The following is a 17,513-nucleotide window of genomic DNA, read 5'->3' on the forward strand; positions in this document are numbered from 1 at the left end:
TAGTTGCGAAATAAAAAAAATAATAATAATAAGACGACTATAAAGTCGTTCATAGAACATTCATATATAACACATTTTGAGAAAAACCAACTCATACATTTGGGGGGGGGTTAGGAAACCTCATATTTTTGGGAATATTCAAGCATGCAACAGTTCAGTCGGGGAAGGGGAAAATAATGAACTATAAAAACATGTGACTAAAAATGAAGATAGTGGAGTTACAATTTAAAATCTGATTGTTTTTGAATGAAATGTCTATAAGTCTAAATATAGGTACATAGATAGGTGCAAGAAGAATCTAAATTTTAAGTGGTTCATTTTTCACATGTGCATTTTTTTTTAATCTTAGTAAGACGTTTATTAAAGAATGACATTAATATTTACGTATAGTTACAAAATATTTTCACCAGCCATCTAAAAAAAATCAATCATATCATTACTGCATTCTATATTATTCACGTTTGAAAAATAATAAATGTTTGTTCATACATCAGACTTGGAACATATCTGTATTTCTGTTTGTTAGTAATAACCCTTATTTAAAAATTCTTTTAGGGTGACCATGTTAAATGTAAATATTTGATGGGAATAGAGAATTTTTTTTAATTAAATATTCTAGATTTCCGTAAAGTTTCTTTTTAAAAAAACAATCGACTTTAGTTTCTACATTCATTTTATATAGCCTCCGTAACATTGTAATCATTTAATGTAAAAGGGTATCTAGGTGCTATATATATAAAGTTGAATGTGTTCTTTGCAAAAAATTTTTTGACGATGATTACGCTAAAAAACATGGATGTGTAATCATCCTTAAGTAGAACAACAAAATGGTTATCTCTGGAATTAGAAGTGAGGGTGATGAAAATGAAAATTATATAATCTAAAATTCCTTGACTTAAAGATTCAAATATTGACAACCTTTAATGGTCTGTAAAAGGAACAGAGAAAATTATTTTACTAATATCCTAGCAAATTTTTAACAATGAGAGAAAAATTATTGCATCTGAATAATAAAGAAAATTGAAATGAATGATACATGAGTGTGAAGTATCCTGAATTTGAAGGAAAAGATTGGATAGCTTCAGTCTTAGAAGTGGGAGTGAAAGAAAGGAAGAATCCATAAAAAGTTATTTCATCAAAACATATGGTGTAAAATGATTAATTCTTTTTTGTAGTAAATATATTTAATTTTGCAAAAAATGAAGAAGGGGAAAAATACATTTTCTGACAAAATGAGACTGTTCCCTTATATAGTGGAGTATTGTAATTAAAAGATTGCAAAATAACCCATTTAAGGAAAAAGGGGATTTGCTGAATTTTAGCCAGTAGTTTCTTAGATAATGTAGTATACATAAGTATTTGCAAGTGCTGATGCCTAATTCTGAACTTCCTAAATTGTTGAATTTTCCAGAATTCAACAGTCTTAACATTTTTGTAATGCATTCTGATTATTGTTGTGGGTAATATGCTTTTGAATTTTGGAAGATAGTTATTCTTTTTTACTTTTTTTTTTTTGGAGGAAAGATGAAGATAATACATTCATGCAATTTTTATTTGTAGCGGAAAATTAAAGTATGCAATGTTTATGATTAGCACATTATCACTTAGGTTTTTTCAAAGAAAATGAATGTTCAATGAACTGTTTTTCTTTTATTTAGGCATCCCTCTGAATTGTGTGTAGCTTGGACTAGACGAAGTAGAAGAGTAGTAACAGAAGTAAGTTTTATTTTTTCATGCATGTTAAAGTTTTTTATGTGTGTATGAATTAAAAAATGCTCAGTTATATAGACTTAATTCGTGTTACACCATAGCAATTAAAATGTATAAACTGATTATGGATGATATGTATGGAGATTGACTGCAATACATTTCATCAACATATTGCAAAATATTTTAGTATAGTCAATCTTTATACTGTAGCTTTTATAAATATAAAAAGCTTATCCATATTTATAAGTTTTAGCTACTGCCATCCAATTTACTGCCATGTATGATGTTAGTTATCTCTGTTGTGATTATTATGCTTTTAAGCTCTTCAAACACCTGTATCACTTACAAGCTTATGCATCCATGCCATCTATTTTTAATAGTTTAGATATTCTCAAGACTGAGAATTAAAAATAGGTTATTTCCTTAAAAGAGTGCAACATACATTATTTAATAAAAATTTAAAAAATCAAAATAGCAACACAATTTTATTGAGTGCTATAAATATTTAAATTATTGAATTTGAAAAATGAGTTAAAAATTATTTTAGCCTTTTAAAATACTTTTTAGCTTCAACTTCATTTTTATTCCTTAGCATTTGCACAAGTTTTAATGCTGTATAAAGACAGAGAAAACAAAAACTTGAAACTTTTGATCCTCAGTGAATTAAATATTGAGTTACATCAATTATCAAAATCATATGTTATAATTTCATAACCATAATTTGCTATAAGTTTCCACTTACATATTAACAAATGAATTAAAATGCCTGGGTTCAAATGATTTTGGGAGCTCTTCAATAGGATTTTTTTCTGCTGATTTATTAGAGTAATTTTTTTTAATGTTCATGTAGATTTAATTTTGAAATAGATATATTGGAACACTTTTCTTCTGCATTATTTTCAGTATATTTATTGGCTTTCTTTAATATCTTTCCTTTGTTTCAGCCATTAGAATGGAAACCAACACTTTCAAATCCATTAAGAGGCTCTGTAGTATGGCCTGTGCCAGAAAATAAAGAGGCAACAATTACGTTATTTCGAGACCAAAGAAGTAATGAATTTGAAGACAAGCTTTGGACATTTTATATTGAAGATGTATGAAAAACCACTGCTTTTCTTCTTCCTTATTTATCACAGTAAATGATGTTTATATTGTTTCTTTTGTCATTTAAAAATGTATATTTTTTAGATCTCCAAATCAGGAAAGCCTAGACAAATAGCTTGTGCTAATATAAATATGAAGCTATATGCAAGTGTAACACCCCATCAGAAAGATATTAAAATTAACTTAAAACCGATGTCAAAAAAAGTTGCTGAAGTGTGTTTGAGGTTTACATTGTCATGTAAGCTTATTAAGGAAGGCAAAGCAACGTATGTATATCTTAACTCTTTTAAATTCATTTTCAACCATTTTATAGGTATATATAATATGTATACTATTTTTTTTTAATTTAGGGATGAAGATATGTTGAGTATAGCTAGTTTGATGAGCATGGAAAGTGTCACAGCGCCTGATGTTGGTAATCTGGATGACTTTGATGATGATATTAGTGTAAATAAATCTGAAACTGCTGTTAAAATATCAGAACTTGCTGCACAGTTTAATTTTCTTGCTCAGGGTGTAGATGTAGATAATTCTAAAACTATGGAAGTGCAAGGTATGTAAAAAAAAAAAAAAAAAAAAAAAAAAAAAACTTTAAAATCTTCTAGAAATATTTTGCCTGTTATAAGATACAATTTTATTTTGTAGATGTATAGTAATTTTTCAATTTTGGAAGTAAAGTCTCTGAATTCTAAGTTGTTGTTTTAAAATCAGAAATGAATCTAAGAAAAGTTTTACTAAAAATGTGATGCTATGAATATATGTCTTAATTGATGAAGCATAATTATTAAAAATTTAATAATTACTTCCAATTTGTTGAAATTAATTTAATGTCATATTATTCCTCATCCTTTTTAATTCGCATATTATTATGTTGAGACATATATTTTTTTATAAATAGTATGTTTTGAAATTTTGCTGTTTGATTATATATAATGCGGAAATGTTTGGTATTTATAATTATTAAAGGAAACATATTATTAAGTTGCAAAAATATTTACATTCTAAAAATAAAGGTTAAAAATCATTGTATTTATTCAATGTATGTATCAGTTTATGTCGTATCAATTGCAGTGTATTCCAAAAGGTTGTTTTGTAGTTTGCATAGGCCAGACTTACAAGAATTCCTTTTTATGATCGAACATGGGGTAAGGGTGGAAATCAACGGGGGACTACTACTGTAGGAAGCTATCAATGAATTAAAGGAATTAAGAAGAATACTGCAGATAAAGTGCACAGCACAAGTTTATTGAATACGAATTCTCATTTGCATAATAACACAGTTGCATTAAAACATGTCCTTTAAACTCTTAAATATTTCAAGGTTTTGCTACTGATAATGTATTCTACTTGCCATTATTATATCTGTTATGCTGTTTGTGAGTTACAGAACTTCTGTTCGTACCATTGGATTATTGTGGGATTATTATAAATTTGTAATTCATTAAATATAAGTTGTACATTTTATCTTTTGTACCCTTTTCTTTTATTTAATTTGCTAGCAAGAAGGCATTTCGTGCTGTTCGCCCAACTTGCATATTTGTGACCTCGTGTTCTGTTGCAAAAATGATTTGTGTCTCTGTATTAGACCTATTCTTAAAGTTTGTAAATAACCAACCTTTCAGAACACTCTGTATACAGGTAGCGGTAGTGAGGAAGCTAATTATAATACCATTAAACATATACTATTATTGCTATCAACACATTTGCATTATTTGTCATTTATTTAAGTTTGAGATTATTATTTCATTTTTGTATGGAATAAAATTATATACTGACAATTTCTTAATTTCAAACTTTTCTAGTGGAAAATAAAAAAAAAAAAAAAAAAAAAAAAACTTGTAGCAGTTTGCCAAATAGTTTGCACAATCATATACAAGGAACAGGATAGAACATGAACTTTATGTAGGAATCGAAAAGTTTTAAGATCAATCTTTACTAAATATTTACAGATAAAGCTTCAAATTCTAAAATCCTAAATTTGAACGAACTATTTAATTTAGCTCCATAATTTAAATAAAAAAAATCGAAGCAAGTGAAATGTTAACAGTCCGAATTTTGGAGTAGAAACAATTTAATAAAGAGGCCTCTCAAAATTGATAAGAAATGTTGGTCTGATATTCTAAGATCTGTCTATTACCATTTATATACAATGATAATTTTGTTCCAGTTTATTCTTAATCTAATAGTATTTGGTTCAAAAAATTGTCTGTAATCCATCCTTGTTCTGCTAGTGAGATGAAAAAAGAATTGCCTTTATGTCTACTGTCGATTTTTTTTTTACTTTTGTTTCTCAAAGTTATATTTATCAATTGATAAAGCTGAAAGAATTGTAAAATATAACTGGTTTTTCAAGCAAAATTAAGCCATTGATTGGTGTTTTGATGTTTTTTCTTCCAGTGTTATTGATTAGGTTATCTTTTAACCCTTAACTGGGGACGTGCGGTCTGTGAGACCGCTAGCGATGGATTTTCGGTAACCTCTATTCTATTTTTAGCTCAATTGAATGGATTGACCCTGTAGCTTCCTGTTTTGTGACCTTCAATACACGTGCACTTTTTCAACCGATTTCAGCGGATACTTTTTAAAATAATTAAGTTATTTCTTTGGGCGTGGTCTCCCAAGACCGCACCTCCCTGTTAGTGTCCCAGTGATGAACAAGGCTTAGCAGATGGCGCTAAAACTTGGGCCCCGAAATATCATCCAATTTGTTGATCCTATTATGAAGCAGTGCCCCAGACACTTTTAAATGAAGCAGAAAGTGATTTTAGTGATAAGGATAATTGTATAGAAGAGTTTTTCGATGAAAATTCGCATTCAACTGATTCTGATATGTATGTTCAAACATAATTAATTTTTTTAGTGATAATGTATTTTGAAAAATTTATAAAATATATTAATATACCAAGAGATATATATACAGAATTTATAGGTGGATTTTTATACGAGTTCTTAAAATGTATGTTTAAAATGCCCTACAAAACCGTGCTATGAAAGTCACACAAGCCGTTAAAAAAAGGGCCAATTTTACCTATTGTCATTTTGTTTTTTAATTTTTCATATAATTGTTGAATTTTACATTATATTGTCTTTTATATACCTTCATATACTGTAGAAATAAATATAATTTAAAAAAGTAAAAAGTAATATGTTTTTTCAAGACTATTATTTGCTGTACTATGTAATTTGAGAAGAAAATGTATGTTCATACGCATTTACTTTTTTCAATGATAATATATTTTGAAAATTTTCTAAAACATATCTATATACCAAGAAAAATATCTGAAAAATATATTGGCAGTTTTTCATACTTATACATTTAATAAAAAATTTAATTTGAGTGTAAATGAAATGCGGTCTCGTAGACCGCAGCTCCCAAGTTAAGTTCTAAAATTTCACCTCCCAGTTAAGGGTTAAATCATTTTGCTGTTTTTATTTCAAAAAATATTAGAATTACACTTTCGTATTTAGAACTATAAGTTTTTTAACAACTATAAAGCTGTCTACTTATTTCTACTTATTGTTGACCATTGAATCGTTTCATTGTAAAATTTATAAAAACATCAGCTCAAAGGAGTTAAAATCTTCTGTAAATTATGGTATTAAAATTATTCATTTAGGCTTAGTTTTTTAACCTGTTATTCACGAATATATTAGTAATAAAAACTTTAACTTTATAAACCTTCTCTTATAATGGCTAGACAAATTTTCTAGAGGAGAAATTAAAAGGACGTTAAATGTATATTTGTCCTACTTGTTCAGTATTTCCTTTTATATTAAAGCATTGAAACATTCTCCTCATTTTCTGGCAAATGTTTAAAATATATTGTTTAAAAATATATTTGAGGTGTAATAAATAAAGTATTAGCCTTGAATTTGAAAATATGCTGCATTCTGAAAATATGCAATCATATGCATGATTAATTTTTTAAGGAATAGTATCACCTCCAGAAATATCGTGTATAATTAGATTGATTTTTTTTTTCTTACAGTGATTACTCCAAAAGCTTTACCAAGTGATGACAGTTTATGTAGCCTAACTGACCAAAATACTTCAGATCAAATCTCTTCAAGTGTTACCTCATTACCCGATAACAGTTCAATTGAACAGAAGTGTGATGATTCGTAAGTCTTTTGTACTTTTTTTTTTGTTAAATTAATATAAATTTACAGATCCAGCAAGTTGTTGCATATGTTTCCTATTTCTGTTTTTCAGTAAACCATTTTCAAAATTTATTTGTGTAAATAGTGTGCTGTGTTGGAAAACGATAATATAGTATATGAAATAAAAATTCCTGATAGCTATTGACAGATAATGAATCTTAGAAATACTATACTAAAATGTTCTCAAGTATTTTTGTTTTATACATATGGATAAATTAAGTAGCAAAATAATATTAAAGGCCTTTATTTCTTTTTTTTCAATCGAAATTCTTCAAATCCTTTTTGTTAATCTTTCAGCACTTGCACTCGCTTTTGGAACATTGGCCTAATTAGTAGTCTATTTTGTTTGCAAATTTTTAAAATTATTCCTTATTTTATTAATTCTTCAAAGAAAAAAAAATGCTGCTGTTAATAAATGATTGTATTTCCATACAATTAAATTATATTTCAAATGTGATTTTGCGAATCTACACCATCATCCCCACAATTCGCGGGAACACTTACAATATATGCTAATAAGCATTATTTTAGTTTTATATTGTATAGAGAGTTAAGAAGTGAAGCTGTTTAAATATTTTCTCAATATTTAACGATGATTTTCTAATTTTTTAAGAAATAATAATAATAATAAATACCAGGTTTTTTTTTTCTTTGCACTTCTTTGTTAAAGCTCAACTGAATTGTGAAACCACCCTTTAAGAATTTTTAAGTATCGCCAGAAAATAAACATTCTTAAATTATATCCTGAAAAATATTTACTTTGCATTCTGATCAATAAATTAAAAGTAAATATAATTTTCTGAGTTTTAAATATGAATTAAAATTTGCATTTTAAGTTTTAGGGAAAAAATAATGGAATTTCAAAAGATTAGCAGAATGTTTAAAAATCATTACATTTACTTTAATCTGTTTTGTTGTCAAGTGGAAAACACCTATAATTTGTAGGAGTGTAGTTACAAACTCGCTAATGAGCGAATTCTAACATGCATCTTTCAGGAGTGCATTGATAAGCTTATAATCGGGGGGTGGATGGCTTACAATAGTTTCAACTTATCTAGTCTCCTCCTGTTTGGGGTCAAGTCAATTATATAAAAATAAAGCACTGAAAGCAAATTATTAGCGCCACATGATGACGACGTCACTTTAAAATTTATAAAAATGCATAGAATTGTTAAATAGTATAAGTAATTTGTTTCTTTTATTGGTTTAAAAGTGGTGCTTGTGAAGTTCTCTGAATCTAATATATCAAAGTAACTCTGCTACTCAAAAGTTGAAATCTCATTGGTGCAACACACACACAAACGCACACTTTTGATCTGTGAATGTGTGTTTAGAGCTTAATGTTTTTTCTTTCATTAATAAAGAAAAAATTGATTTCATTCAAAAAATAAGAACTTATTTTGTTTTAATGCTATGCCACTTTTTATATTTTATCTACTATTTCAGCTTTTCCTATTTTTGAAGCAAATTTTAAATTTTAATCGTTTTCAACAAAATTTTATATGGTACTTTTGATGGAAGTAATTTTATGTAAGAGAAGTTACCAAAATTGATATTTGTTAAGGAAGTATTGGTTTTCCAGTTTTTTTTTTGTAATTGTTGATTTTTTATGCAATTTTATTAAATTTCTTTATTGTAGTTATTGTATTTTGAATTTCACTAACGCTCTCAATTTTTGTTTAAGGTTTGAAGGATTGAGTCTCAATTCTGAAAATGAAGCAGATAAGAGCTTAATGGGCATTGATGATCTTTTAACTTGGTGTAAAGAAGTAACTAAAGGTTATAAAGGGGTCAATGTTACAAATATGACAAGATCTTGGCGGGATGGTTTAGCTTTTTGTGCTGTTATCCATCATTTTCGACCTGATTTGATTGATTTTGAATCATTAAATCCTCATAATATAAAAGACAATTGCAAAAAGGTATAAAAAACTCTCTTGAGTACTTACTCTAATTTTTTACTCTGTTAATTTAAATTTTATATATTAAAGGCTTGAAAAGAAAATTTCAAATGTATTATTTCATAGTTATTTTTTCTATGAATATCAAGTCATTGTCCTGCCATTCAAATCTGATTATCAGTTTATGATGACAAAATTTTTAAAATTTGAAAGTTATTTTAACAACCTGCAAAATATTCAATGCTTTTGATAAATTTATAAAGACTTTTTGATTAAGAAATTTTTTGTTTAATTATTATAATTTTTTGGTTGAAAAAATATTTATAAATTCAAGATTATATTTAAAATGTCTGAAAGATGGTATTTTTAGTACTAGCTGTACTTAGTCACACATTGCTATGGCTCAGTCTAGTTAAATGGAAAAGAAAGAAAAGAGAAAGTGCATGCTTCTAATGTGCATATTATATATTTTTATATATATGTAAGCATTATTTTTTGAAAGCAGATGGCAGATTCTACAATCAGTGAAGAAACTTTTTCATTTTTAAATTTGATTTATTCTCTCCTGGGAGGGAGGCATGATTTATTTACAAGAAGGCGCGAGAAATAAATTGTCCCTTGTCTTATACAACATGAGATATTGATAGGAAAAATATTTTTTTACAGTGCTAATATATTATTAAGATTCTGATAGGGATTTCTGACTCATGTCAATCACAAGCAAGGGAAACACAGGGATCTTTTTAAAAAGTATTTGTTTAAATCAGCAGTTTTTCTCCTTTCACCGGCAGCATGGGAACTGCTGACTAAACATTTTTACAAAGCTTCTCTTGAATTATTAATTAAGTAGAAATAGTGGAATCGGATTAGGAAATAAGCAAATGAAATTACTATGGGCTAAATTAAGATAAAGCTTTGGATTTTAATTAGAGTTTAAAATATTACAGTTCCCTCAACCCCCACTGCAACACGTGGAAGTGTGTCAGGGCCCTTTGACACACAACCATACCCTACAGTGGTGACCAAGTCTGAGGTTAATGTTTAAAAATATATTGAAAGTGACATCTAAGTTTCCCTTACCTTTACATCAATACAGAAATCCCATTCATCATATTATATTAGAAGTATAAAAAGATTAAGAATTATATTTGTGAAAATATTATATAAAAATCTTAATAATGAACAGTAATAACAAAATATTAATAAATTAAATGATATATTTGCACAGTTATTTTGACCATTTTTCTGTAGAAACTGAATTATTGAATTTGAATTGATGATATTCATTTGAGTATTATTCTTAAATGCTAGGAAGTTTGACTCAACAAGATTATTAAATTAGAAATAAAATATTGAATTATTAAATATAATATCAATATTGTTATGACTTCACTCAAATGAAATATCAGTATAGTAATGATTTTAAATAAAGTATTTTAGCTGTAAATAAAAACTCTAGATTCAAAACTTCAGGTAAAAACTTGGATTTGAAAATAATACTTGCAGAATTGAAATATTTCATATTAAACACTTGGAACTGAAACCATAAATATAAGATTGAAAATATCTAATGAAAAACTTGGATATGAAAATGATACTTGTAAAATTGAATGGTTTCATATGAAACTTTTGGAAATGTAAATAAATGTAAGATTCAATTTTTTTTCAATGTATTTGAAATAAATTATTTGGAAATGATAATAATAATTTCAAAATTCAAAAATATCCAATGAAAAACTTGGAACTAAAAGTAATAAATGCAAAATTCAAAGATTTCAAACGAATGTGAATGAATGTAACAAACACAAGATTCAAAATACTCTTATAAGATTTTAAATAAAAAAAAATATGTAATATAAGAAATAGTTGAGTAATTGAAAAATATATATATAATTGTATTTGGACACAGTGATAATAGAGGGTAACTTAATGACTGTCAGAGGTGTAAAAATTTCCCGAGGCATTTACTACATTATTATAATTATCACGTGCCATTAATTATTAAACATGTAAGAATCTTGATATGTAACTTTTTTTCATTCACAAGGTCTGTATGCTTATTAAAACAAAAAGCAATCTGACACAATAAATACCAGAGTATAGTTTAATTACAACCAGTGGTGTAACAAATTTTCCTCTGAAGTATTAACTAATTTTCTCTGATATAATGAGTCATGACTTTTAATTATTTATTTTTTCTTTTATTTAAAAATTTATTTGGGGAAATCATCTTTCTTGATTTTAATAGCATATAAATAAATTTGAAATTCAACACACTTTAATATTATGCATATATTTTAAATAATAAATATGAAAAAATTTCAAAAACTCAATATTTTAAATAATAATATGAAAAGATTATTTGCAATTATGTTATAATTGAAAAATGCAATTTAAAATAAAATCAAAAGTACAAAATATAAATAATCTTGACTTCCACCCATTAAGTCAGGAACTGGAGACCATTTATTTTAATTAATCACTTTTTTGAAGAATAATCACTTTTTAATTAATCACAAAAGGCAATTTTGAGCACTGGACTGGAACTATAGACCACTGGTGAGTAAAGTTGGCGATTATTATACGATTATTATATTGTAGTAATTATACAAAACACAAGTAATATTTTGAGAAACTGGATGAATCATGGCACACTAGGAACTTTTGGAAGATAACCAGCACAAACACAAGGATATTGAATAGCAGAACAGGAATGTCAGATGAGGTCACAGGTTACGGAAGGAGTAGCGATGAGCAGCCCGGTAATTCAACGAGAACTGGACTGGGCCTTGGAGTTCGGACGAGATAGGATATTGCGTCGTTGTGGAACGGCGGAAGCCAGCGAAGGAGATTCACCACGGAAACAGCATAGTTGTGGCAAAAATCATCGGTGTCGACGAAGAGCTATTGCATCATTCATTTTATTTTCCCGCGGATTTAATTTTAATTCTTTTGAAAATTTTGCACAGGGAACTATCCTTGACGACTAAATAATATGTAAGCATTATTTTTTGAAAGCAGATGGCAGATTCTACAATCAGTGAAGAGACTTTTTACATTTTTAAATTCAATTTATTCTGTCCCTGGAGTCAGGCATGATGTATTTACAAGAAGGCGCGGACAAAACATGTCCGCTCTCTGCACGGCGCAAAGCAGAAGTGGGGAAGAGCGAGAAATAAATTATCCCTCGTCTTATATAACATGAGATGTCGATTGGGAGAATATATTTTTACAGTGCTAATATATTATTAAGATTCTGATAGATTTCTGACGCATGTCAATCACAAGCAAGGGAAACAGAGGGATCTTTTTAAAAAGTATTTGTCTAAATCAATTTTTCTCCTTTCACTCGCAGCGTGGGAACCGCTGACTAAACATTTTTACAAAGCTTCTCTTGAATTAATTAAATAGAAACAGTGGAATCGGATCAGGAAATAAGAGAATGAAATTACTATGGTCTAAATTAAGATAAAGCTTTGGAAATTAATTTAGATTTAAATTAGAGTTTAAAACACCATTACATATATAATATACACATTAATAACTAACTTGTATATTTTTATTGTATTTTATTACGATGATCCTCCTATCCCTTTTCCTCAGCATAAACAAACAAACAAACAAGACAGCCTAATTAGACTGGTGTGTTTCTTGATGTTAACTTTAAAAAATTAAAGTAACTTAGAAAATATTTTTTGATTATGAAATACCTCAGGATTATAATTTTCAGTGTTTTCTGTTATTATTTACGCCATTACGATTTGCCTTTTTTTAAAACTTTTGTGTTGAAACCAGTTTAAACGAAATTACTCATAACTGAAATTATGTGACATCTGATAGATTCTCCAAGAGTATGCGAGTTCGTATCCATGAAAAAAAATAAGAAATGAAAACAAACGTCAGTTGAATTTTTAATTTCTCTCAATAATAATGTAAATATTAAAGTATTTATATCTTTAATATATATAGTAGCAATAAAGATTTTAAACAACAACTAAACAATTTTTTTTATTGGTCCTGAATGAAAGGGTTTTTTTTATTATTATTATTTTTTAGTAGTGGAAGTTTAAATTTCAAGGAATTAAAATTAATTCGGTTGAAAATCTCTTTGGGCATTTTGTTGTTAAGGAATTTTAAAGTTTAACTTCCTTTTTCTTTCTTTCTTTCTTTTTTTCTTTTTGATAAGTCACATTAGTTAATACCATATTAATTTTTTAAAAAATGCTTTGGAACATTTATGAAGCCTATTTCCTTGAAGTGCATACATTACATTAATATATTGCATGATAGTTTTGTTTGTCCATATTTGTTGCCTGCTATTAAGTGAGTATCTTAAAATTGCATCTTATTTCTTTTAGGCATTTGATGCTGCTGAAAGTTTAGGAATTCCTAAAGTGATGGAGCATACTGACATGGTCATTTTAGCTGTTCCTGATAAATTAGCTGTCATGACTTATTTGTATCAATTGAAAGCATTCTTTAGTGGACAGAAATTAGATCCTGTGAGTTCGTTTCCTGTTTCATCTGATCAAAATCAAAATTTAGGAACTGAAAGTGATTTTGAAAATGTTGCTAAGTCCCATTGCAATGACTTAGACAATAATGAAAATACGAAATCCACTTCTAGTCTAGAAGATATTCGAGACTGTTCAGAACCTCTACTTCCGGCATCTCCTAATAATAACAGTGATAGTACTATTAATATAAAGTCTGTAGATGAAATTGACAATTCATTTAAAATGAAAAATATTGATAAATACCCTGTTAGCGCACTTAAGACAAAATCTGTTGATTCTACTAATCAAGAAAATCGTAAATTAGAAATGCATACCCTAAATAAAACATCTTTGGATGCTAATAAGAATGTGAGACCTGTTTCCGACAAATTCTCATCAACCAAAACAGTGTCTGATAAGTTTTCATCAATATCAAAATTTATTCGGAAATCAAAGCCACAAACAACTGCTCCTCCTCAAGTTAAATCTCCAAAGCCATTGACGCCCACGGAACTGTCGAACAATTCTGCGAATAATATAGAAGTCAATAAAAAATCAGCTAACTTTTCCGAAGAACCTCGTCCAAAATTGATGACTCGAAAGCAGTTAATGAATCCTTTTGATTCTGATAGTGAAGAAGAAGAGTTACTTGCATTGCAAAGTGGTCTTCCTGGTAGTGCGTCAACACCCATGAGAAAAAGTAATGAAAGCAATAATGGATCGAGTATTTCGCCCGCAGACGGCAACAAGAATTTGAATTCTTTAGCTTATCAATGCCGAGGTGTCTCGCCAATAATTGCTGATGAAGTAATTGATCCTGAAAAAACGGAAAGTTTATTACCCTATGATCTTTCCGATATTGAAGTACCAGAACTTCTTGATCTTTCTCCAACTAGAGCCACGAAAAATTCTGCACCATCACCACATTGCTCCGACAGTGATAAATCTAAGGTATTAATTCTATTGCTTGTGTGCATTATTATGTGTTATTAACTTCTTTAGCTGTATGCTGCACATAGTTGTCAAGAGTGTGAAGTATTTGCTTTTTAATTATCATAATATTTTAATTGCATTTCAAAATCTTTCACACAAAAACATTTAAAAATTTTTATAATTTTTGATTGTATTTTTGAATAAATTCCATTGCAGCTTTTTTTTTCTTTTCTATATTGGATATTTTCTTCAATAAGAGATTTTTTAATATTTGAGCAAAGGGACTGTGCTTGAAAAATGGAGCAGTTTTTAATTTTATAAGCTGTCGTTCTATAAAACTGATTAAGAATATGGTTATAGGTTTATGAGGTTAGATTTGTAAGGCAATTGTATCATAGTTATGGCCACTCATTCAGTGCAATTTTTTCAAATTATGTTCTTGTAAAATGTTTACTTGAAAATGTTTATTATTTTCATTTTTTAAATTAAATATTCTATTTATATTTTCTACTTTTGTAAGAAATAATTTATTTTTTAAGGTTCTTTGAAAGGCAAATCCAGAGCCCTAAATGATCTATCTGACTATATGCTATTTATTAATTAGAGGTGTTTTAGATCTGAAATGTTAAATATTGTTTTCTAAATAAATTTATTTGATGGTTTTTTCGGTTTTTTTCCTGTTTCTAATTCTTTTCTATAATTTTGTTTACTCATTTTTTAAAAAACGTTTTTTAAGGTTTAAAGTGTTTTAATTGATTTGATAAGCTAAATAATTGGAAAACTTGTATATGAAGTTGCAATTAGTCTTTGCATTATCTACTTTTCTGTTAAATATGCAGAAAAGGAATAAAAACTGTCATTGTTTTCTTTTCTGATTGTGCATGAGCATTTATTAAGTGCGATTTATTTTTCCTCAGTTCTACTACTGTGTAGTTTATAGATTTATATATATTCAGAACCAGTAAATATTTTCCAAGTCATGGTTTAGTGACTTAAAGAAGCTTATTCAATCATTTGTAATTGATCTTCTAATAGAAATTTTATCATATCAGTTTGATAAGGATTATTTTTGTATTAGGTACTTTTATATAGATATGAAAGTTTGTAAGAATATTTTTATATAAATAGTATTTAAAAAATATTTATTATATAATTTTTATATAAATATAATTTTTTTTTCAATTTTTCCTTCATTTGTTTTTAAACATTCCTTAAATGTGATAACTTGTTAAAAATCTTTTTTAGTTTTCGTCTTAATAAATATACAATAACCTCTGAAATATCTTACAATGTAAGAGCTATTAAATATTAGCATGTGTTTTTTGGGTTACTCTGTAATTTAGTGATTCAAAAAATAAGGACATTCTTCACCTGAATTGATGTCAGTTTTTGTTATTTTAAAATTTGAATTGTAAAATATTCTGTATTTTGTCTAAGATCCATTTATTTTCAGCTGTCTATTTCTCGGGAGGAGCAATTAAAAGAAAGAGCTCATTATTTATTAGAAATGACACGCAAGGAAGTAGAAAATAGAGGAACATCAAGTTTTCTTAGTAAAGGAAATGTATGTTCCCTTTAAAATATCTGCATGCATTTTATACTTCTCATAAAACATACTTATTTTGTAACTCTCTACTTCCATTACTTGTGAATGTTTTCAGTCTGCTCTTCAGAAAAGTGTTTTTGCATTAAAATCGGTTTGTTCTTTGGATAATTATATGTGGAATCTTGACTGAAGGGTAAATTTTTTTAAATGTCTTAAATTTCATTTGTAGACTCTGCATTAAATTTATGTAAGTTGATTTAGTCTTTACTTTGTTAATACTTGGCTATTAAAAATAATAAAATGATAAAGAAAATTTGTGACTTCTTATTGATCTTTTTTAGACTTTTTTTCTATTAGCAAATTATATTCTCAAAATTTTGAAAGAAAGCAAAACCATTCAGTCTATTAGAGAAATATCAACAGTAAATATAAGATGTCGTATTACATGAGCATTTTACTCTTTTTCTCAAATCTTGTTATAATGCAAAATCATATTATAGAAGTTCTAAATATAGATAGCTATATATCTGCATAAAATATTTGGAATGAAATAATTTTATATTTATTATTGTGCTCATTATAATTTAAGTATTTTTTTTCCCCATAGAGAGATGACGAGAGACAAATGATGCTTAGAGAGAAGGCAAGACGACTCATCGCAGAAACTCGTAAAGGAATAAAACCTAATCTGGATTCTTTTTATCCTCCTGTATCTAGCGCTACTGATGTTGTAAACAGGAATATTAATTCTACTGACAAAAACATACCTGTAAATGTAGTGGAAAATCAGTCTCCTAAAATATTAGCTACAAGTAAGTAAAGATTTAAAAACATCGGGATATTTTAACATTTTGATTTTTTATTAACTTTGATTTTTTATTTTGAAGTATTTTTTAATATTCGTTTAAGTATTTTTATATTTATTTATTTAACCTTTTATTATTTGAGCCCTTGACTTCTTTTAATGAATGTAAAATTGCTGGAAATTTGATTGTTCAGTGCAATTACTAAATCATTTTATGCTAAAAAAATTTTGACGCTTTGGAAGTTTCTTTAAATATAATCGAAGTACATTCTGTTATAAATAATATTTTAGACACTTTTTATAATTAATATTTGTATTGGATTTATAAGTATTTAAAATTGAGTATAGTTGTTGAGTTTTCGATTAGTGGATTGCATACGTGAATACCTATTATAGAAATTGTCTTTCATGCTGTTTAAATGCATGCTCCTTTTAATGAACAAAATTTGAATTGATTAAAACACAATTAATGAAAGTTAGAAATTGGTGGCAGTTTTCAGTCTTTTTACTCATCTTTCTTTGTATTTTGTGTAAGAAGGAAGTCTTACTCAGACATTCAAAGAGATAAAGAATACCTGTATGATTTTGATTTTAGCCTGAAATGTAACACCCTGAAACTTGGTGAATATTTGTTTTACTCTGGAAATTAGGAAACTAAAAGTTTCAAGTTGGGAAGAATTATTAAATATCATATGAAAACTTTGTGCCTATTATATTTTTCAGGAATATTAAAATGTCTTCTTCTGCAACTTCTCCTAGCACTACATGGTGATTCATATTGAATGGAATGGAAAGAATACCATGGCACGAATTCTCTTAATTTATATATCTATTTAGCCGGAACAAATTTATTCTGA

General features: G+C 27.5%; 1 protein-coding gene across 3 annotated transcripts in view; it reads left to right on the top strand.

The window, feature by feature from the left end:
- The window catches only part of LOC129958631 (EH domain-binding protein 1-like), a 149,393-nt gene that overhangs the window by 9,689 nt on the left and 122,191 nt on the right, over positions 1–17,513 (top strand). For all 3 annotated transcript variants that reach the window (XM_056071231.1, XM_056071230.1, XM_056071232.1), the window contains 9 exons: positions 1,659–1,716; positions 2,655–2,804; positions 2,899–3,080; positions 3,165–3,367; positions 6,804–6,936; positions 8,660–8,897; positions 13,235–14,323; positions 15,759–15,869; positions 16,459–16,663. In XM_056071231.1, coding sequence (XP_055927206.1) covers positions 1,659–1,716; positions 2,655–2,804; positions 2,899–3,080; positions 3,165–3,367; positions 6,804–6,936; positions 8,660–8,897; positions 13,235–14,323; positions 15,759–15,869; positions 16,459–16,663 — 2,369 coding nt within the window. The remainder of the gene's footprint in view (positions 1–1,658; positions 1,717–2,654; positions 2,805–2,898; positions 3,081–3,164; positions 3,368–6,803; positions 6,937–8,659; positions 8,898–13,234; positions 14,324–15,758; positions 15,870–16,458; positions 16,664–17,513) is intronic.

Source organism: Argiope bruennichi, chromosome X1 (assembly GCF_947563725.1).
Source record: "Argiope bruennichi chromosome X1, qqArgBrue1.1, whole genome shotgun sequence".
Classification (NCBI taxonomy): domain Eukaryota; kingdom Metazoa; phylum Arthropoda; class Arachnida; order Araneae; family Araneidae; genus Argiope; species Argiope bruennichi.